The 23,658-nt window shown below is 42.5% G+C and overlaps 1 protein-coding gene and 1 long non-coding RNA gene across 6 annotated transcripts in view; both read right to left on the bottom strand.

Moving 5' to 3' along the window:
- LOC142657846 (uncharacterized) overlaps positions 1 to 23,658 on the bottom strand; it is a 484,403-nt gene that overhangs the window by 319,418 nt on the left and 141,327 nt on the right. The window lies entirely within an intron of this gene.
- The window catches only part of PIGC (phosphatidylinositol glycan anchor biosynthesis class C), a 33,269-nt gene continuing 29,347 nt past the window's right edge, over positions 19,737 to 23,658 (bottom strand). For all 5 annotated transcript variants that reach the window (XM_075833292.1, XM_075833289.1, XM_075833288.1 and 2 more), the window contains one exon: positions 19,737 to 20,876. In XM_075833292.1, coding sequence (XP_075689407.1) covers positions 19,886 to 20,836 — 951 coding nt within the window. In that variant the 5' untranslated portion in view covers positions 20,837 to 20,876 and the 3' untranslated portion in view covers positions 19,737 to 19,885. The remainder of the gene's footprint in view (positions 20,877 to 23,658) is intronic.

Raw genomic sequence — 23,658 nt, 5'->3', positions numbered from 1 at the left:
CTAAGTGACTGTTGGCTTCTGCCCCTACTACAGTGCTACCATGGGTCCCAGGGAGGCTTTTCTCTATCACAGCCTGCCCAACCTTCGCGTAACTTTGAAGGTTGCACCAAGTCTGGATGTGTCTCGCGTCTCCGTTTGTCAGCGTAGTTGCTACACTACTACCTTTTATGAAGTGGCCCAACCACCCATGGGTGGTGTTAGTGTGCACATCACACAACACTCAGCCTAACAAGAGCTTAGCAGAATATGGTCCCAGACTAGGTGGTATAAATCCTTGTTAAAAAAGTAAACCATCTCTTTAAGGATTGCTTAACTTGCCTATAATCGGTGGATATTGCAGATTCTACCATAACATGTTGCAGGAGACGGGATTACTCACTAACACTTGTCTTTACTTCGAAGACCTCTTGTGGCTTGACTCTGTCCCACTATCCTCCACTCATTTAACAGGACTCTCTCATTCTCTCTCTTGTACAGGCCTCAGTCCACCTACTTTACAGGACTCTCTCCAGTACAGGCCTCAGGGTAATATTGTCTGCCTACTCTGCCTTTAGGACATCCAATCTCTACGTAAGAACTGGTTAATAAAATTTCACAACCCACATGGACCCAGCCACAGCTTCCAAACTAAAGGGCAAGTTCTCTCTCAGCGACAACCAGAAGGTTCGGGCTCAGACTTAGCACCCCTCAGGGACATTAGCCATATGGTCTCCTCCACAGCTCTCACTGCGCTCTTCAGGTCCACTCTACACCTCTACTCACTGGCTTCCCATTGCTACAATTACACAGTCCTCCGTCAGTCCCATGATGGCTGATGTGAGGGTCCAACTGCAGATAGTAGCAGACACAGTTTCCCACAGCACTTCATGCAGTCTAGCCGCACTCTCCCTCTAAAGACGCAAAGTTCCCCCTTATATCTCCTACACTGGCCCCTCCCAACTAGTGTCCTTGTGCACAGCGCTACAACACTTGCTACTACGTCAGCTTCGAGCTCTGCATTACAAACAGGGCACAGTATAATACATATACAGCGGGTAAACGTCAAACATTTAAGGTGACATACACTCAACAACATTGCAACATTGATACAAAGACAATTTTGCGTAAGAAGAGGGAACATGCGAGTTAGCCACCTTACGAATAGGTAACACCAGGACTCCATCCAACTAATGGAATCCTTCACCATATCTGTTCTTGTGCCATTAGATCAAATGTAACCCATTTTAAATAGTAATTGTTCCGGATTGTGGATATTTTCTAGTGTCACAAGGCTGTTTATCATTGGCACAATACAGAATGGCATTACAAATAGTTTCATGTTCCGTACTTAATCATCCATTCCTATAAAGGTATTTTCCCATCAATAGTAGTGATGGTATATCGCTAAGATACACCATCACTTCCTGATCACAGGGGTGTGACTGTGGAGAACCCGCCTGTCCTTAGAATAAAGTAGGCACAGGGTGAATTAAGCTCTACAGTGCCTTCTCAGTTTCGTCCTGCACAGCGGCGCTTCCGTTCACCTGCTGTGAAGAGAACTGCAACACAACTCCATTCACATGTGTATGCACACCAAGTGGACTGCGGTAGGACCCCCAACCATCAAAGTGTTAGATAGATAGAAATACCCTTTTAAATGTTTGCAAAGGGAGCATATTTGAAAAAAATAATAAAATAATAGCAGGAATATATTCTAACGCTCTCATTGTAAAGTCATATCGACATTAGTCGACTACACTATTGATTCCGTCAAAAAGGACAGAACCCCTGCACAACTGAGACAAACGGAAACCATTGCAACTGGATCCATCACCATTGAAGTTAATGGTGATGGAAACGGAAACCTTTGGTTTCCGTTCGTGTCAGTCAGTGTCCGGTTCCAATGGAAAGCTCCAACGGAACGGGATCCTAGCGCAGATTTGAAAGAAACCAAAGTCATATTGAAAGGACTGATTTGGTTTCTGCTTGTGGAGCTTTGACTGTTTTTGTGCTTTCTGAATTCAAATGGAGGGAACAAGGTGGTCACTAGTGCATTTGTTTGACTCCCTGTAGAGACATTCACTAGTGCCCACCTTGTCAACTCCATGCCGGTTTTGCATTCATAGCTATAGGCCTTTTATGCTCGTTTATGCGGTCAATAAAATGGTCTCTAGTTGGCAGCACCTCTACCTGTGTAAACAGGGAAATGTGCTGCTGACATGATGGAAATGTATGGGGTCGAGCGATTGGAGTAATGATCGTTCGTCCCCATATATTACCGATCATAGCTCCTTGTAAAAGGAGCAAACGATTGCCATTCAACGAGCTGTCTCTATGATCAGCGCTCGTTTTCACAGCCCATATTGGGCCGTATAAAAGGATCCTTAAACAGCCCTATCAACCTACAAGCAGCAGCTCAGATCTCAGCTACTTGGACTCCTGTGAGTAAAGGCCCTTTTATACTGGCCAATTATCAGACAAACGAGCGTTCACAGAACGCTCATTCCCGATAATTACCCTGTCTAAACAGGGCAACAATCAGCCAATAAACTAGCAAATGCTCGTTCATCCGCTGACTATATCGTTTTAAATACCGAAAATATTATTGTTGTCAGCAGCACATCTCCCTGTGTAAACAGGGAGTTGTGCTGCTGACGTGATAGAAATGTATGTGGACGAGTGATCATAGTAACGAGCGCTCGATCCCGTACTACGAGCTGTCTCTTTGATCCGCGCTCGTTTACAGGGCCCACGTCGGGCTGTGTAAGACCACCTTAAGACACTGGGGTGGTGGAGTTGACAATTTAAACCTGAATGTGAAGCTAATAATATCTAATGTAAATTGACCTTACTGTAAATTATGTAGTGGGTTTAATCCAAGGTGGTGTGAATATTGTAATCTCTTTATAGCTACGAAACAGAGAACATTTCTAGTTGAATGCAGAATAAACATGTGTTGCTAAATGTAATTATATTTCTTAGCAAAAGCTCCCTCCACCCTTCTTAACATTTCACAAAGATCCCTCTCTGAACAACTTCCAGATGGTAACAATTTTTGTTTGATGCCAACCTGAACTTGAGTGTTGTCCCAGTAGCTCTGCTTTCAAACATTCCCCTGTTTGTTCCACCACAAGCATGCAGCATTTCCTTATTATACTCCTGGCCAGCTCAAGTTCTGTGGCTCGGTTTGGCAGCTACAGTGGGCAGAAACGGTACTATAAAAAGTTAGGTGGATCTACATCTAAAAAGCGATGGCACTGATTTTTGAGGGATATTTTCTGCTTTTGTCTCAGCATGTTACCGGGAAGGAATGAAATACATCTTTTTGCATATCAGGCATATTACTATACAAGAATGACAGTGTTATAAGGGCAGTGTGGACAAGGCAACCCCTATTCATAGGAGCCATTTAGGGCTTATAGAGGTCATACAGTGGCTTTTGCTCTGGTGGAATTGGTCCGGCCATGTATCATATAATCATGCATCATTAGAATGGACACCATGAAATACTATAATTCCACTGTAGGGGATATCACAGGGGAAATATGCAGGTGGTTGCAACTTCTGCCATAATTTGAAGTGCCCATTCTTTTTTGCTGATTTTATATTTAAAGAGGCTCTGTCACCAGTTTATAAGTGCCCAATCTCCTAACTAATCTGATCCACGCTGTAATGTAAATAACAACAGTGGTTTTTATTTTGAAAACCGATAATTTTTGATGAAGTTATGAACAATTTTAGATTTATGCTAATTAGTTCTTAATGACCAACTGGGCATTTTTTTACTTTTTACCAAGTGGACTAATCAGCGTCATACACTTCTATTCATTCCAGCCCAGCTTGTTTCACTCCACGGCGTGATCACGCAAGATCACGCTGTGACGGGACTTCCTCCCACAGGTCCTTCACCGGAGCGATGGAAGAGTCAACAGACATCGCCTCCAGCCGTGCCAGAACGTTTATCCGAATCTGCAGTGGTTGGAGGCGATGTCTGTTCAGTCTTTCATGGCTGCGATGAAGAACCTGTGGGAGTAAGTCCCGTCACAGCGTGATCTCGCGAGATCACGCTGTGCAGTGAAACAAGCTGGGCATGAAAGAAGAGAAGTGTATGATGCTGATTGGTCAGCCTCATACACTTCTCCTTACAACCCCACTTGGTAAAAAGTTAAAACACGCCCAGTTGGTCATTAAGAACTAATTAGCATAAATCTAAAATTGTTCATAACTTGCTCAAAGATGATAGTTTTTCAAAAGAAAAACCACTGTTGTTATCTACATTACAGCGCTTATCAGATTAGGTAGGAGATAGTGCACTTATAAAGTGGTGACAGAGCCTCTTTAAAAACGAAAAACTTTTGCGACAGCAAAATAAGAAAGTTAGAACTTTTGGAATGCATTGACAATGTAAGGAAAATATCGGCTTGTCCTGGAGGCGCAAAATAAGCCAGATCTTAAGGGGTTAAAATTGCTGGAAAAAAACACAAAAAACTCAAGTATAAAGAAAAATTAATCTACACTCACACACCAAGCCAAAGTTATTGATCCCCAGGTAAGTAAACAAGGCACATAGTCTCGGCCTTATAAACTCTGGGCTTACAATTAGACATTATAAAAAGCAACCTGATAATTGGGGACACACAATATCCATTAGCTCCTCATTATCTCTTTGTCAATGTAAATAGTTCTGGTCTTCCCTATATAAAATATCAGAGGATAGGGCTACATGGCGACTTTGGCCGCAACACTGGGAATCACAGAAATCATGCACCTTAAAGGGGTTGTGCGGACATTTTTTATTGATGGCGTAAGGATAGGTCATCAATATAAAATGTCCGGACAACCCCATTAATATAAGACAGTTGCTACGTGTGCAATCTGGGGTCTGGGTAGACTACAGGCTGTGCTGCATCTGTGACAGTGAGCAGGTTGGGAGTGGACTCTTTAAAAGTATTCTATGGGTTAGTTCACACTAAGTTTTCTGGCGCTGGTTTTGAGTCGGAAACCGTGTCGGAATCGGTGCCAAAAAAACTGCAGAAACACCCCCTCCTTGATTTCAATGGCAGGCATTGGGGCTTTTTTCACGGGCGGCTTTTGGCCGCTCGCATAAAAAAAGCAGCATGTCCTTCCTTGCCGTGTTATCTGCCTCTGACCTGCCATTGAAATCAATAGGAGGCAAAAAAACGCTGCGAAGAAATGTGGAAAAATACGTGCAGGAAGCTCAAAATCTGCCTCAAAATTGCTTAAGGAATTCTGAGTAAGATTTTTTTCTGCCTGCAAAAAAACTCTGTGTGAACAGGGCCTTAGACTGGATTCATATTTATTGCAGATTATGAAAAGACCCTAATAAACATAAGCATAATACAATGAGGAGATCCAATTTAGCCTATTTGCATAATATCAGTGCTTGGAAGGCTGATTGTCCTGGCTAATGGCCACATAGAGCTCATGGACATTGCAAAGCTGTATGCACAGAATATGTACGGCGGCACATGGATTCCTTATAGTTCTGTATTAAGGTGCTCTGTGTGGCACTGTATGGTACCTCGCCATATTGAAGATTGCAGAAATTCTTGTGTCGGAAAATCAATTCCATCCGTTCATATTCCAAGGGTATGTTCACACGGGCCGAATACACTGCGGAATATCCGACCGGATTATCCATGCAGGAATTCCACAACATTTACAAAGTGGATGAGATTTTTCATATCAAATCTCATCAATATGCTGCTGAAAAAATGCGCTCAGGATACGTGCATAAATTGACCTGCGGTGCGGATTACAAATCTGCAGCATGTCAATTTATGCTGTGAAAAAGGCTGCGCATTTGTTGCAGAATTTTCCCATTGAGTTCAGTGCAGAAGTCAAATTCAGCAACAAATGCTAATAGTTGCAGAATCTTTTCTAAAGAAAAAAATAAAGCCTATACTCACCTCCCCTGGCGCTGCCATGGCATTGCGTCCCTGCTCTTTGGGCTGCTCTGTGTACAGCCAGCCTCCTGTGAAGATGTTTAATTACATGTGACCCCTGCACAGGCTGCAGCGGTTACATGTGATAAAACATCATCACTGGGGAGGCCGGCTGTGCAGAAAGGCATCGGGAGAGCAGCTACGCATTGCCATGGCAGTGCCAGGAGAGGTGAGTACAGGCTTTATTTTTCAAATGGCTGTTTTCCACAGCGGACAGTTCCCAGCAGACTTTTCCGCAGCATATCCGAACCTTGGGAACATACCCTAAGGCCTTGTTCACATAGTGCAGATTTTCTGAAGACAATTCTGGTTTTGGCGTAACACATGCATACAAAATCTGCATCAAATCTGCATTGTGAGAACAAGGCCTACTACATCTGTGTGCATGAGACCTAAAGTACACAGCAAAAACAATATCCAACATGTGGCACCCAACAGACTACTAGAATATGATGACAACCACATGCTAACTATGTTTAGTTAAAGGTGAAGGGGCATGTCATCCTGTCTTTTATAAAGACAATGGGAGGAATTTATGAAGGGCTTTACGCCAGTTATCTGGCCTTAATGAGTTGCAAATTATGGCGCATGCAATTTATTACCATTTTCTGCCGTCATGGCACTTTTAAAAAGGTTGGCGTGGCCATTCGCGGCCTGATACATTTACTATAATTTACGCCGGGAACGTATAAATTATAGCTAGTAGTTGGCGTAGATTTCCCTTTTTAACAAACGGACAGCAGAATATGCAACAAATTTATTAAGAGGTGTGCGCCTCTTAATAAATCAGCCGCATCTTACTCCTGCGGGCGTCATTCTAAGGCTGGTGTATGAGACGCCAGTCTTAGTAAATCTGCCCCGATAAGCTGGTTTGATGACAAGTTGGCATTGAAGTTCTATGTGTCTTTTGTTCTGTTCAGATGAAAGCTCTGCCCTAGTCTTACAGTGGAAAGAAATCCCAGTTCAGACCTCATTATTAATATTCCCAGCACATTTCCGTGGTTAAACGATCAATGCCACAGGTCTAGGAGTCAGGGCGTCAATTCACACTTGAATATCCCATGATAATAAACCGCGGATAGAAATGGAAACATTAGCAGAATACAGTCTATTACTTTTTTCTCTTATACATGTTAGTTATTAGTTCAAACAGACATCAAGAAGTTTTAATATTTTACCACCAAGTATAATTATTTGTGGTCTCACCAAGAAATAATGAAATCCATATAATACATTGATTTCTTCTTTCAATGGTGAGCCTAGAACGGCCCTATTTTCTCCATCCTGAATCCCATCCAACACCCCTCCTCTTCCCACCCCCCACCCCCCATCCACTTGGTCTGTTTTATTGTACAAAACTTATTAAAACACTTATAAAGTTGAGGTAAATATTTGAAACATTCATGTAAAAGTGAGCGGGAACCGGGCAAAGAAATCACTGCATAAAACCCACTATGGGGTCCATCTGGGAACTTCTGACAAAAAGAACATGCATTACACCTTGTGCACACCTGGCAAAACACAGTTTTATATGACCCCGTATTCTGGGGATAAGTTTATATAAATCTTCAAGAGAATATGGAGCGCACAGATCTTAAACTCTGGGACACAGAAGTCTATAGAATTTCCGAGGCTCTGTATTTCTTCTCCATTAACGCTGCCATTTATACTTTTTCCATGAGCTGATATCACAGCATCAGTAGTTCAGCAAAGTTCAGCAAATACTGGAGATTTTCAGTATGGGGTTCTATAAATTATTTTCATAAAGTTTTTTTTTTTTAAGGATGTGGACAAATTTGCCAGGTATGTGATTATTTCTGTGAAGAAAATTAGGGGCAACACCATTTTTCAGTGTTCTCCCCCCTTTTCACCCTCCTCCTCATCCCCATGTCCTCTAGAGACTGTCTCTTGGCTTCAGACTAAACATATAATCAGGCTGAGTCATATATTTACTCAGAGCTATGGCAGGAGCAGTGGGGAGATGCTTTCACTTACTTGAGGTGACCCAACAGTCACTTCGGAATTCAGCTCTGAAGTTAGAGCTCCCTCTGTAGCTCACGTCATGCAATAGATTTCTGTATCACTTTATACCATTTGTGAGTTACTTTTGTTAACATACTAGAAAATGTTAAATGTTAAAGACTATTTGGATAATAGAGCAGTGAAGCCAATGAAGATTATAGTATAGACTGTTTTATTATAGTCTGTACTCCATACCTTATACTAGAGACTGTTTTATGATAGTCTGTAGCCTGTGCATGATAGAATAGACTGTTTTTTATAATAGTCTGTAGCCTGTGCCTTGTAGTAGAGACTGTTTTATAATAGTCTGTAGCCTGTGCCTTATACTAGAGACTGTTTTATGATAGTCTGTAGCCTGTGCATGATAGAATAGACTGTTTTTTATAATAGTCTGTAGCCTGTGCCTTGTAGTAGAGACTGTTTTATAATAGTCTGTAGCCTGTGCCTTGTAGTAGAGACTGTTTTATAATAGTCTGTAGCCTGTGCCTTATAGTAGAGACTGTTTTATGATAGTCTGTAGCCTGTGCCTTGTAGTAGAGACTGTTTTATAATAGTCTGTAGCCTGTGCCTTGTAGTAGAGACTGTTTTATAATAGTCTGTAGCCTGTGCCTTGTAGTAGAGACTGTTTTATAAGGGTATGCCTAAGCCTGTGCCTAAGGGTATGTTCACACGGCCTATTTTCGGCCGTTTTTCGGGCCGTAAACGCCCGAAAAACGGCTGAAAAATCCGACGGAGCGTTTTTTCTCTGCGTCTTTTTACGCGTAAAAAAAACGCTGTGAAAAAGAAGTGCAGCACACTTCTTGGGACGTTTTTGGAGCCGTTTTCCATAGACTCTATTGGAAAAAGCTCCAAAAACGACCGTAAAAAGCGCAGCGAAAAAAGCAGCGGAAATCGCGAGTGGCATACAAAACGTCTGAAAATCAGGAGCTGTTTTCTCTTGTAAACAGCTCCGTATTTTGAGACGTTTTTGACTCTGCGTGTGAACATACCCTTAGGGCATGACCACACGTAGCGGAATTGCTCTGGAATTCGCAGCGTACACGTTTCTCCATTGCCTTCCAAAGCTTTTTAGTTGTGTTCGTTTACACGTTGCGGACAATTCTGCTGCGTAGCATAGGCTGCGGCGCGGAATTTGGTGTCCGCAGCATACAATGGTTGTTGCGGACGTGTAGCGGACTTGTTGCGGACTCATTGCGGAATTTCTCCATTGACTTCAATAGAGATTCAAAATTCCGCAATGAAGTCCGCAGATGTTATGTAGATGTTATGTGTGCTGCGGAGCGTATTGGTTTTACTAACATGACATTTCTTCATTCTGGCTGAACCTATGTATTTCTAGGTCTACCGCCAGACTAAGGAAGTCAATGGGGCTCCCGTTATTACGGGTGACTACGTGTGTGCAACCATAATTACGGGAGCGTTTCTAGGCGACATCAGTAAATAGTCACTGTCCAGGGTGCTGAAAGAGTTAAGCGATCGGCAGTAACTGTTTCAGCACCCTGGACAGTGACTTCCGATCACAAGATACATCAACCTGTAAAAAAAATAGAAGTTCCTACTTACCGAGAACTCCCTGCTTCTTCCTCCAGTCCGGCCTCCCAGGATGACGTTTCAGTCCAAGTGACGGCTGCAGCCAATCACAGGCCAATCACAGGCTGCAGCAGTCACATGGACTGCCGCGTCATCCAAGGAGGTCGGGCTGGATGGCGAAAGAGGGACGCGTCACCAAGACAACGGCCGGGTAAGTATGAATTTCTGTTACTTTTACTAGGGAAAGGGCTGTCCCTTCTCTCTATCCTGCACTGATAGAGAGAAGAGAAGCCCTCTTCCCCTCAATACGCAACGGCTTGTCCGCATCAATTTAATGCCCATTTTAGGCAAAGCCGCAACAGAATCTGCAACGTCTGGGCATGCCCTTATATTAGAGACTGTTTTATAATAGTCTGTAGCCTATGCCTCATAGCATAGACTGTTTTATAACAGTCTGTAGCCTGTGCCTCAAAGTAAAGACTTTTTTATGGTAGGCAAACAATAGACTTCTGGAAACATTGGTCTATAGATCCTGACAGGTTCTAAGGTCAACCTCAGGCAATTTAAAGTGTAATTCCAGTTTTTCTCTGAATATAAGTGTTCCTTAATACGTCCCGGCCTTAACATAGCCTTGATTTCTTAAACTGAGGCATAACCAAGTTCTTCGGCAGGGCGATATGCTATCTGTGTCATGCAGCAACTCCTAAGGCCACATTCACACGGGCGTACTTGGTTTATTTTCCTTTCCTGGTTTTCGCTTACAAATACTAATGCAAAATACTGACAAAGACTAAGTTCACACTAGCAATAGTGTACGTTTACCTCTCTTCCGAGGAAGAGAGGATCGAAAGATTAAACGGCTGTTAGAATTAGGATTGATTTCAATGGTAATTCTTGTTTCAGTTGCTTTCTGTTTGTTTCGGTTCGCTAGGTTTCCGTTTTTCTTTTGGACAGAAGCAAAAGTGAAGTCTGCAGATCTTTTGTTTCCGTGGAAAAAAAATGGAAATTTAGCGAACGGAGACAAAGGGAAAGCAACTGAAATAAAAGAATTACCATTGAAATTAATGGTAATTCTAACGGAACCGTTGCTTTAAAGAGGCTCTGTCACCAGATTTTGCAACCCCTATCTCCTATTGCAGCAGATCGGCGCTGCAATGTAGATAAGAGTAACGTTTTTTGTTTTTTTAAAACTAGCATTTTTGGCCAAGTTATGACCATTTTTATATTTATGCAAATGAGGCTTTCTAAAGTACAACTGGGCGTGTTTAAAGTAAAAGTACAAGTGGGCGTGTATTATGTGCGTACATCGGGGTGTAACGCTGTGACGTCACTCACTTCCTGCCCCAGGTCCTGCATCGTGTCGAACGAGCGAGGACACATCGGCACCAGGCGACAGAGGCTACATTTGATTCTGCAGCAGCATCGGCGTTTGTAGGTAAGTAGCTACATCGACTTACCTGCAAACGCCGATGCTGCTGCAGAATCAACTGTAGCCTCTGGTGCCGATGTGTCCTTGCTCGTCCGACACGATGCAGGACCTGGGGCAGGAAGTGGAGTCACAGCGTGATCTCTCGAGAACACGCTGTGTGTCTGTGCACTGCCAGAAGCTGGGTGTTAACGAACAGAAGTGGATGATGCTGATTCGTCAGCATCATACACTCCCATTCACAACGCCCAGCTAGTAAAAGAAGTAAAAACGCCCCGATGTACGCACATAATACACGCCCAGTTATACTTTTACTTTAAACACGCCCAGTTGGACTTTAGAAAGCCTCATTTGCATAAATATAAAAATGGTCATAACTTGCCCAAAAATGCTCGTTTTTAAAAAAAAAAAAAAACGTTACTCTTATCTACATTGCAGCGCCGATCTGCTGCAATAGGAGATAGGGGTTGCAAAATCTGGTGACAGAGCCTCTTTAAGTTTAATCTCTGCAACAAAATCTGCCGCATGTGACTGCATCCCTACCTCTTCCCTGTGCAGCGTGTAAGGGATTTATTAGCAGGGTGTACGTCCTGTTGACGAATTTGGCGAAGGCTAAAACACCAGGTCAGACCTTTTCCAACACTTTAGTAAGTAGAAGATTTTTTCTAATAGACAAGTCGTACTCCACACGACTCTGAAGTCGTCCCAACTTTACCTGACTCGAATGTCAAAAAAAGTGGATCAGGTGTTTCATAAATATGGAACTCACTCTGAATGGGGGAGATTTAGTAAGACTGGCGTTTCATACGCCAGTCTTAATATTTAGATAGCTGAAGTAAGATGCACCTAATTTATTAAGAGGCACATTCCAGGTGCATCACTGGGCATCTGTGCGCCTTGAAGGGACATCTACGCCAGCTACAAGCTGGCATAGGTTTCTGCGACAGGCCAATGCCCTTTTGCTATGCTCAGCTCACTTTTGAGAAAAGAGGCGGAAATGGCGTAAACATGCAAAAGTTGCAACTTTTTTACAGAAAAACTCAGTTTTGCACAAATTGCGACTTTTCTACGCCAGAGGCGCAGAGTACTCAATGACTTTCCCTCATATCTTTCTATGTATGGTGACATAAATATACATTTTGAAATCCCCCACTTTTGTTTACACAGTGCATGATAAAACTGTCTGCCTGAAGCCACCACTAGGGGGAGATCAGTGCATATGGATTTATACTGCTACCATTGAACTCAATGTGAACTGTCAAAATCTCTATGCACTGAGCTCCCCCTAGTGGTGGCTGCAGGGATGCCTTCATATTCTAAGACAAGTTATCACTTCATCATAGTCATCAGGACCATGATAAAGCATAAGTAAGCGTGAAACAGCCATTGCCCCTGAAATCTTGCATCTCCTCTGCCAAATGCTTTGATGTACACAAAAAATGTGTCAATAAAAGGACTACTTATCGGTGAGTGCCACAGTTTATTACCTAATCTTTGAAATTGCTTTTGACTGCACTTTACTGCTGAGCACCACCGCACTACAAGTCCCAGGTGCCAAACAACCTCCTAGAGATTTACATAGATGTAAGTAATGCCGACCACATTCTCTCTACTGGAAATAGGAGACGGCAACAGCACTGCTCCAATTTCTTTTTGTGAGGCTATACGGAGCAGCCCTGAAACGGTCGCAACGCAGCTAACAACCGCTCCGGCACCATGTTCGGTACGCCTGACAAACAGCCTGTTACTGGCCACATGTTAACGCGGGTAAACCGTCCCTTTATCTGCAAAATCATGCGGCCATGAATTAATACACCTTTTATGGCCGCACGATTTTGCAAATTACAACAACTTACCCCCTATTCGCTATGCCAACGCTGGAAAAAGCTGGAGACTGCACTCGGCTATCTCCGGCGCTCCCATAGAGAATGAATGGAGCAGCATTGCACATGTGCATGTAACCGGAATACCCCTTAATGAGGTATTTGCGACCGTCAGGGCTGCTCCGTGTGGCTGTACCCTTATGGTGAACGCCAGAACAGGGGCATGGTCCCAATCGCCCTTCAAATAGATCAGGTAGAAAAAAAGAAGGTAGGCAGCACTCTAAGGCTATGTTCACACTGAGTATTTTGGGGGAGGAATATCTGCCTCAAAATTCAGTTTGGAACTTTGAGGCAGATTTTCCTCTCCCTGCACGCCGTTTTTCGCGGTGATTTTCGCGCCGTTTTTCGCCCGCGGCCATTGAGCCCCGCGGGCATAAAACAGCGCGAAATACGCTTTCTTTGCCTCCCATTGAAGTCAATGGGAGGTCAGAGGCGGAAGCGCCCGAAGATAGGGCATGTCGCTTCTTTTTCCCGCGAGGCAGTTTTACTGCTCGCGGGAAAAAGATGCCGACGCCTCCCATTGAAATCAATGGGAGGCGTTCTCGGGCCGTTTTTGCCGAGTTTTGCGACGCGGTTTCCGCGTCAAAAAACTCGGCAAAATACCCCGTGTGAACATAGCCAAAGGGTATGTGGACACACAAAATAAAAAACGGCTGGAAATACAGAGCTGTTTTCAAGGGAAAACAGCTCCTGTTTTTCATACGTTTTTTATTCAAAGTCGCGTTTTAAATGGTTTTTTGCAACTGACGTTTTTGGAGCTGTTTTTCTATAGAGTCTATGAAAAACGGCTCCAAAAACGGCTGAAGAAGTGACATGCTCTTCTTTTTCGCGGCCGTTTTTTTACGCGGCCATTTTTAAAAACTGTCGCGTAAAAAACGCCCTGTCGGAACAGAACGCAGTTTTTCCCATTGAAATCAATAGGCAGATGTTTGGAGGTGTTCTGCTTCCGATTTTTTCAGCCGTTTTTCGGCCCGAAAAACGGCTGAAAACACTCCGTGTGAACATACCCTAAGGCCTCATGCACATGACCGCAGGGGCGGAGTGTCACCGGCAGGCCGCCCGCAAACCACGGGCTGTGGACATGGCCGTGTACATTCATTTCAGTGAGCCTGGACCGCAAAATGCGGCCGTAATAAGACATGTCCTATCTTTTTCTACGTTTTCTCTGCTGACTGTAGATATTATGAACTCTGTTTATTAAAAGGGTTTTATTCTGGGATTAAAAAATGGGGGGTCTACTTTTTTTTTTTTTCTAGAAACAGTGCCACTCTTGTCCATGGGCTGTGTTTGGTATTGCAGTTCATATTCAAATATGTGGGGAACAAAAGCAAACTTTATTTTTCTAATTCTGGACAACCCTTTTAACTTATTTGTCATTCATATTAGAAAATAAATCTTTCGGATTTTATATTTTCTCTTGCTTGCTTTCTAGCCGAAGAACAGATCCATTGCCAACACTTTCCACCGGTATCTGCCCATCAGACTCTTCCTTGTCAGAGTAAATCAGTGCCACTCTGTGCTACTGGCATGCATGTAACTTCTGCCCCTGTCTGTTATGTTATCAACTGGTTTGAAGCCTCTGTCGTTCTGGATGTTTTTGACTTGGCCTCAGCAAGATGACTATGGACTGCAGGACCGACTAAGATTTGTACAAGGTGTTCAGTAATTATTGGGACTTGTTTTTCTGTTTCCTCATTTTGTCCTTTGTGATTTTATGTTGTATTTGATCATTTTCTGAACTTCTGAAATAGTATTTTTGTTGTTTACTACTACTGCTGCTGACAGTCTACTAATAAGCAATTTGCTAAATTTCTATGTGTAATCTTGTGTATGCACTTAAGGGCAAGTTCAGATGTGGCAGAATTTTTCCGCTGCATATGTTGGTGCAGATTCGGGGCAATTACGCAACAAATCTGCATCAACATTTGCATTTTTGACAGGTAATTCAGACGTTTCAGATATCACAGCGGACTTGCCACAGATTTCAGTTTTTGCATTGCAAAGGCTGAAATCCGCAGTGAAATTCCGCTTCTTCTCCGCAACATCATGAGCATGCTGCGGAGGGAAAATTCTGCACCGCAGCCTAATTTCCGCATGGTTATTTTCTGCAACGTCTGAACTAACTTTACTAAAAATGTATAGAAGGAAATGAAAGACGTCCGCTGCAGAATTCCACTGCGGACTGTCCGCAGCGGAATTCCACAGCAATTCCGCCACGTCTGAACGTACCCTTAGAGATATATATACTGTCCTTGATCATTTCTGTAATGTTTGCTTTTTCTGTGTTTATCAAAATTAAATACTGGAGCCGACTAAAGTAACTGACCTCTAGTAGTGGAGTAAAGAAAAAACAACAATGCTCTATAGCAATGGTCTCCAACCTGTATGTGTCCAGCTGTTGTAAAACTACAACTCCCAGCATGCTTGGACATAATGATATCCCTATACTCTGATACAAAATGTTTGCATTGCTGCTATATGGAAGGCAGATGAGTGCCCGCTTTCAATCAATTAAATCAATTGAAAGTTATACAATTTTCCAATATACTTTCTATATTAATTTCTGAGTTTTCAGCTCCCTCCCGCGAGAACACACACAGACTGAGAGGGAGCTCTCTGCAGAACCACCAGTCTGTGTTTGTTCTTGCGGGAGGAAACACAGCGCAAGCCGCCCTGACACTGTCCGTAGCTGATTGGACAGTGTCAGAGCGAAGAGCTCACGCCCCCTTGCCATTTAGTTAGATAGAAACGCCCCATTGACAGTTCAGGGGCTTATTTACATATTGGGCGCCAAATATAACAGCCCCAATATGTAAATAACGGAGGAAGATAGGAAAATAATGTAAAGTGAGAGAGTGTTTGTGAAGCCCTGCCTATTACATGCTGCACTCAGCTGCACATGTATAGGCAGGTGAAAGGTTCTCTTTAACGTCGCTTCTAGTGTATGACCTATTTATTAAGCAAATGCACCTAAAAGAACAGAAATTTGTGCCTCACAAGACACTTTAAAAAAAAAAAATCTTTAAAAAGGGGTATGACTTAAAATTCGACAAAGTGCACGCAAATTGTTAAAAAAAAATCTGCCACTAAATTCTGTTGTAAAATAAGCCAAATCAAGGGTGGTAAGGAAAAGAAAATTGTCTAACAGATCAAGCAAGATGTGCCAAATTTACCATACAGCATACACCACTATATTAAATCTGGCACATCTTCTGACTGCCAGGACTAAGGGTACTATTATATGATCTGACATGGGCCGGATAAAACGAGAGCCGATCAACAAGACAGCTTGCTGATCGGCGCTTGTTTGCTTCTTTAACAAGGAGCAATAATTGGTTATGTATGGGGATGAGCTATCGTTACTATGATCGCTCGTCCCAATGCATTTCCATCATGTTGGCAGCACATCTCCTTGTTTACAAAAACCATATGGTACGTCCTGTGTTCAGTGTGGGACAAAAGGTGTGGCTTTTTACTAAGAATATTCGACTGAACGTACCATCTTGTCAGTTTGCTCCTAGGTTTATTGGTCCATACAAAATTGTTGAAGTTATTAACCCTGTGTCTTTTTGCCTGGCTCTACCTCCTTTTAAAATTCATAATGTTTTTCACAAATCGCTCCTTAAAAAATTTGTACCACCATCTAATCCACTCATGAAACCACCTCCTCCTCCAGTTCAGGTCGAGGGAGATATGGAATTTGAGGTTCAAAGGATTGCGGATTCCAGAAGAGTCAGGGGTACACTCCAGTTCTTGGTGCACTGAAAGGGGTATGGGCCAGAAGACCAAACTTAGGTACCTGCTCATTCAGTTCATGCTGATCATTTAGTTAAAGTTTTTAATTTGAAGTTTTCTTTGAAACCTAGCCCGAGGTTTAAGGGTCCACTAGCCCCTCGTAGAAAAGGTGGGTACTGTTAGGAAATGTCCATCACTTTTAGGTTGTCATGACTACTAGCCAAGCTTCTGAGTGGCCCTGGTTTGAGATACAGAGCCAATCTTATTTCTCTGTCTGCTTCCTATCAGGGCCAAGGGTGGAGTATTTGAGTCTGTTCAGTTTTCTCATTGTTGCTTGTGATTTTCTTGCGAATGCATGTGTCTGATCAAGCTCCTGGTTACACCCTGAATCACCTTGACTACTTGGACTATTTAAACTGGACTTCAGATTGGTCTTTGGGGTTACCCTCTGCTCACTGATTTGGATATTCTGCTCACAGATAGTGTCGATCTCTGCAACTCCTGGTTATCCGTTCTGGTATTGCCTGCAAGTGCACCTCCTGTCCAATACCTTATTCTCTAAAAGGAACCTGGTTTATATGCAGCCAAATCCATCCTGCCTTGCGGCGGGCTCTGGTGAAGACCATAGAGTAGCCTTAGACTCTGCTGACCAGAGTGGTGACGGACTTGAGGTAGCTGATTTACTTGTACGCTTGATCCAGGCAGTCCCTGGCTGCCTTTGGGGAATTGCTCGTATAGCAATTCCATAAACTTTCACTCTGGGGAATTGTTCAAATAGTGATTCCTTGACACGTATACTGCAAAGTAATGTATAACATCGAGTGCAGCAAGATCTCAGTCCTGTCATGTGTACTCATGTCTATATGATTTCTGCCTCTGCATAGGGAAAAGGGATAACAGATCAAATCCTCCCTCTCCCTACCTCGATAATAATTAATACCAATTAATGTTAATTTATGTCTATGTTGTTGGATAGTTTATCACTGCAGCCCTTTAAGTATTATATTAGGAACATAGATTTCTTTAGTGTCTGTAAATACGGAATATCTCCTTAAATGCTATACTTTCCACACGTTGCTTTGATTCTAATTACGGTTTAGCCATTTTTGTTACCACTTCATTAGTTACAGTTTGTTGCTTTGTTGTATCTAGAAGACAGGAGGGGGGGAGGGACGGCACTTTGCATTGTAATCTTCCTGTTTGCATGGAAGTGTTTACCTACTGCACCCAACATATCAAAGGACCTGACCCACCTGGATAGTAGATTGTATCTTACTGTCATCTCTTGACATGGAAGACGGCTGCAGGACTGAAAATGCTAGGAAGGTAAGAGGCAGAACATAGGTCTATGAGGATCGTGAGAGAAACCACAGCTTTACCTGAGCAAGGTGTGTCTATTTCTAAGATTTACAATGCCGCTCTTCCAGGCTTGTCTCCAAGACTGGTATAAATCACTAATTGCACAGTGGGGGTATTTACTAAGACTGTTTTATACGCTGGTCCTAATGGAAAACAAGCTGGAGTAAGATGCAACCAACTGATTAAGAGAGGAATCTTTGCATCACATGATCTTTTAGTCACATGATTAGCAATGTGGAAAACACCACATAAAAAACACAGGTTGTAAAACACACCAAAATGCCACCAAAAACGACATAAAAAATGTACCATTTTAGAAAAAGTTTTTTTTAGATGTGTTATTTTGGAACAAAAAACATGCTGCATAAAAAGTGTGTGTGAAGGAAGCCCTAGGTATGGTACGAACACACAGGACGGATAAGGCTTCGTTCACATCTGCATCAGGCTTCCGTTCATGGGTTCCATCAGACCTGTCCGTCAGGGAAACCCATGAACGGAAACCATGGCTTTCTGTTTGCATTACCATCGATTTCAATGGCAATGCTTCCGTTGCAAATGGTTTCGGTTTGTCTCAGTTCCGTAAGGTTTCAGTTTTTTTTATGGAATTGATAGCGCAGTCGACTACGCTATTAATTACGCCAAAAAAGGGAATCCTTACGGAAAGGAGACAAACGGAAACCATTTGCAACGGAAGCATTGCCATTGAAATCGATGGTAATGCAAACGGAAAGCCATAGTTTCCGTTCATGGTTTTCCCTGACGGACAGGTCTGAAGTAACCCATGAACAGAAGCCTGATGCAGATGTGAATGAAGCCTAAGCTGTGTAAAACGACACAGTGTATCTGTCCTGGAAGTCGATAGGAATTCCGCCAGTAAAACCGCACACAGTTGTGATGCAGTTTTTCGGGTGGCACGTCTGCTGCGAAAATACTGCAGGAAAAGAGAAAAAACTTTTATACTTACCAGCCACGCGTTGTCATGGCGATGCGTCCCTCTGTTCTGAGCGCAGCCTGGCCTCTTAGCATGACGATGTAGTCCATGTGACCGCTGCAGCCTTTGATTGGCTGCAGCATTCACATGAGATGAAACGTCATCCCAGGAGGTCAGGCTGCGTTCAGAACAGAGGGACTACGGCAGGGGGTAAGTATAAACTATTTTATTCATTATAACTCAAATAAAGCTTTTTTTTATTTTCTCATAATCAAAAAGTCACAACACCTAACTTTTTGTTGCGGGTTTTACCTCCCATTGAATTTAATAGGAAAAACCTGCAACAGAAGAGCAGCGATTGAACCGTTTATAAATTGACTTGCGGTGCAGTTTTTTTTAAATCCACAGCATGTCAATTTATGATGCAGATTAAAAAACGATCATTGGCCGTGTAATAGGCCTTTAGGAAATCACATGAGAACAATCTTTCAGACCCCCCTTTTCTATGTTGCAGAAAACTCTGTCTCATACACAAGATAAGAAAATAACCATGTAATAAGAGAAGATGCAAAACCTGTTCTTACATTATAACCACGGGCAGAGACAGAATACAGATTCCCAACAAACAGCGGATTTCAGGCACCAGATCAAGTATTAACCTAATCTGTCCAATAAATGTTTTATTGGGGTCTATGTAGGTTAAACAGGACAGAAGCTAAGGACAAGAATTTATTCTTATCACTCATTAAGAGTCAAAAAGACAGAAGTACCTGTTGAAAAACATTGTAAAACATTTTTTGTTGTTTTTGACCTAACAGACATGAAAGTAATGATCTTGTGGGACAATTTTAAGGTATGGAGATTTGATTCCCCCTAGTGGTAATAATTGATCATGACACCTCAGATTGATGAGAAATGCAAGACATTTTTATTTTGATAAAAACACGACCACCTCAAGTTTACAATGAATGCAACAGTTCGTTCCCCATTAGATGAAATGCACACTTAAAACCAATGTTAAATATATATACATTTTATATACATTTAAAAACTATTAATCAAGAAAACGAGAAAGGTCTTCCTTGATTTCCGCCTCATCCCAAGGTCCATGAATGTTTTCTTTGAAGAGTTGTAATCTGATTAAACAGTATGGACAAAGAAATGCCACAGAGATCAGCAGCAAGAAGAAAAGAAGGGCTCCCACTCCAGATATGCTCAATAGTCCCGCCACAGAGAACAAAGCAAAAAGAAATGTCACACAAATATACGTCCAAGGAGTGTAGGCGCGGAGTTTTCTCTGCAGACTGGGCCAAAGAGCAAAAATCTGAATTGCAAAAGTCACCATAGTAAAAGCATGAAGGGAGCGAGGAAGCCGGGACGCCAGACACACAGAAGCAAAAATGGCCATATTTATTGACATTGTACTTGAGACCACAGCCGCATTGGCTCCATAATCAAAAAAGACAAGGTGACCTATGAGCATAAGAACCGACATGGCATATATGGTGTCTGTGCTTATTGACTCTGTCAGTGTCTTTAGTACAGGAGAGAAACCATAAGTGAATGCCGCAAACACCAGAGAACTCTTCAAGTCATGCCACCGGGGCCGGCCACATTCTTTCCGCCCAGCACCTTGGTCAACAGCATCAAAGAGAAGGTAACCAAGTAGTGTAAACGCCAAACCGACCCCACACAACTTCTGAGGGGAGAGCAGATCTTGGTCCATGTACCACCAAATAACGGAGAAGGAACAGACGCTGCATAGTTGATGAAGGACCATGGCGGATTCAAATACCACAGCCCAATAGCTATACCGTCGCACATAGATGTTCTTCCTCAGTTCTTCCAGGAAGCTCCTATCAACATAATTGTCTGGAAATGGCTGTCTTTTATATAAGACCTTCTTCCACCTAGGCGGATCGCTGACTGGGTCTGGTGGAGCTCTAACTCCAAATTTGACACTTGTATAGTGTCCAGAGTTGGGAGTCTGCAGAACTGGACTCATCCTTTTCTTAGATCTTGAGACTGGATTCTAGTATCATTACCTGCAATAGCAAAGATAAATATCCAGATATTTAATTCAGCAATAATTCATAATCTTTTTAGGTTTAGGACCTTTAAGGGAATTTTTTTAAATTAATTTTTACTAATCTGATCTAAGTTCTCCAATGGAAGATCAAGACTATTAATAAAATAAATAATAATATGTGCCATATTACATATGAAACAATCTGACTATAGAGCTCTAGAAGGTGACCATAGGTTTGTGGGTAGGCAAACGTATGAATGGCACCTATTTACCAGTTACTATACAAAATACCTGCAAGCGGCCCCATTCCACCAACATCCCCGTAACTTACATCCTCTCATATTTAAAATTAATTATGACTGTAGAAATATTCTTTAATGGTATCTCTCTGGAAAACAGTCAGATAGACCCTGGTGGTCTAGGGCAATGAAGGGGTTAATGATGACATTCTTGGTGGTCTGCGGTAGTGCATAGAAGGGGTGTACTCCCTGTACTGACGGCTGCTCTTGCTACTCCATCTATGACTGTCCAGACACACAGGTACTGTATCATCAGCCAATCACAGAGCAGCTTGGACAATCATAGAGGTTCAGTGATTGGCTGACTGGGATGAGGAAGTGTAATGTAATCTTTGAAAAAAACAAACATGTAGGAGTATAAGCAGGGGGAGGGGAGGGAAAAGCGGAATTTGTGTTTTAAAACCCTCTGTGGCCAGTGTGGGCCCTTCCCGCCTCTGGGCCCCTGTGCGGCTGAACAGGCGGCACAGGCATTACAATAAGTTTTCATTTCTTAACTTTAGCATGTTCAAATTCTCCTTCCTTGTTACTGCTCAGTATGAGCCCAGGACAACACCTCCCTAATACAACAGAAGAGACACATTTTATAATCTGCTGTAGTCACCTTCCATTAAAAACCAAGCGCTATAATGTACCTTGACAGACATTGTCACATCCACCAATGAATGACATTTCAGTTCTCTTTCTTTACTGGAGAGTCGTCTGTTGTATGCACTTATTTTTCCAGCACAGCGTGGGACTGTAGTTCCCATGGGGCCCACCAGAGGAAATGACCCTGAGGGCCTAGCCTAAGTCTATATAGGACACTGTTATTTCCATAATAACCTTTATTACTATAGTTGTATGCACAGGACACATCATCAATAAGGTATAATAGATTATTTGAGAATCCGACCCTAGTGGTAAGTGATCAGCTCCAAATGGGGTTGTGTTCTGCTGGACCTTTAGGGTTCATTACAGCATCAGAGCCTGTGCCCACCGAAGTGGTAGGTCAGTCCGACCCTGGGCGCATGCTACAGTAAATCTAAAGTTCATTTACTTTCTTTTTAGGTAGCAATATTGAATATTGATAAAATACCCAGACCAGAAGTGTTCTTACGCCAAGCCAGTGGAAGAAACACAGCTCCTGCTATTTTACAGCACAGAAAAAGGTGAATAATCCACACTCGTCTTAATAAACGGCGGCAGGACAGCACTAGTAGTACGAGATGGCAGCAGTCAATCATGACAGATCCAGTAAAGCTAAAGCTGTATCCCTCCTCACTGGGTACACTACATTCTGCTCCTATACCTTTCTGGTCAGGTAGCAGATGTTGTCCACTTTCTGAAAACCGATGACCTATCCACCGGATAGGTCAACCGTATAGGATCGGTGCGTGTCCGACATCCGGACCCCGCACCAATCCGCAACTACAGCTGCCTCCGTGCACCGGATGTTTGGAATGGGATGCAGTAGTTGGAGCCGGAAGCAGATGGCTCTGACCACTGCATAGCGGCCATTTAGCGGTACTGCAGCTCTGTTCCTATTCACTTGAATAAGAGCTGAGCTGCAATACTGCAGCTCGGTCGCTATTCTTTGACCAGATACATCTCCTTCCGGCAACATCGTCCGGCGCCCGGAGGCAGCCGGAGTGGTGCGGGGTCCGGATGTCGGACACGTACCGATCATATACTAATGACCTATCCGGTGGATAGGTCATCAGTTTTCAGAACGTGGAAAACCCCTTTCATTTATAATACAGGCTGCAATTCAGGATCAGTACAGGATATGTAATGGACTGTATTTATACTTTTAATTAACTTTTTATGTAGATTCATTCTGTATAGAACTCATAAAATGCCAATTTAAGGTGAACATACACTTTAATGGGCTTTACTCTGTGTTGACTTTAAGGACAGATCTAGTTGATATTGATTTAAAACAAGAAAACTCAATCACAAATTTTCATATTGACAAATTAAGATATATTATGGGACCTATATAATGATCATACATCATCATTATTATACACTTTTGTGACCATTTTATTTCTCTAATACACTAAAAAGAACAACAAAATAAAGCAACTTTACAAATAGTTTTGATTAAAAATATCCCACAATTTTGTGTTTAGAACATTTCTGCACACTTATGTGTCTCCATGGAAACAGACTACAAACAAACCCTATAGTCTGATCCTGCAGTCATGCTCCCTTCCATCTACTTTCTCTCCTTGCTAACCTAGACAGGAGAAGAGGGGAAATACTGAGTGGAGTAACACAAGACAGCAGGACCAAGCTACACACAGATTTGTTTGAAGTCCGTAACTATGGTAACACATAGGTCTGCATAGGAGCTATATACACAAAACAGTCAAATACTTTTTACCTATTTGCAAAGCTGCTTATTTTTATTTTGGAGCAATAACAAAATGGTTGAAAAGGTTTGCATAGCCTTTAACTTTAGATACTGATAAATTATAAAAATTTTAACTACCGATTATGGCTTTAACATTGTTCAGC

The sequence above is a fragment of the Rhinoderma darwinii genome, chromosome 7 (assembly GCF_050947455.1).
Source record: "Rhinoderma darwinii isolate aRhiDar2 chromosome 7, aRhiDar2.hap1, whole genome shotgun sequence".
NCBI lineage: Eukaryota > Metazoa > Chordata > Amphibia > Anura > Rhinodermatidae > Rhinoderma > Rhinoderma darwinii.
The sequence above is the reverse complement of the archived record's forward strand: the minus strand, read 5'-3'. Positions and strand labels throughout refer to the sequence as shown.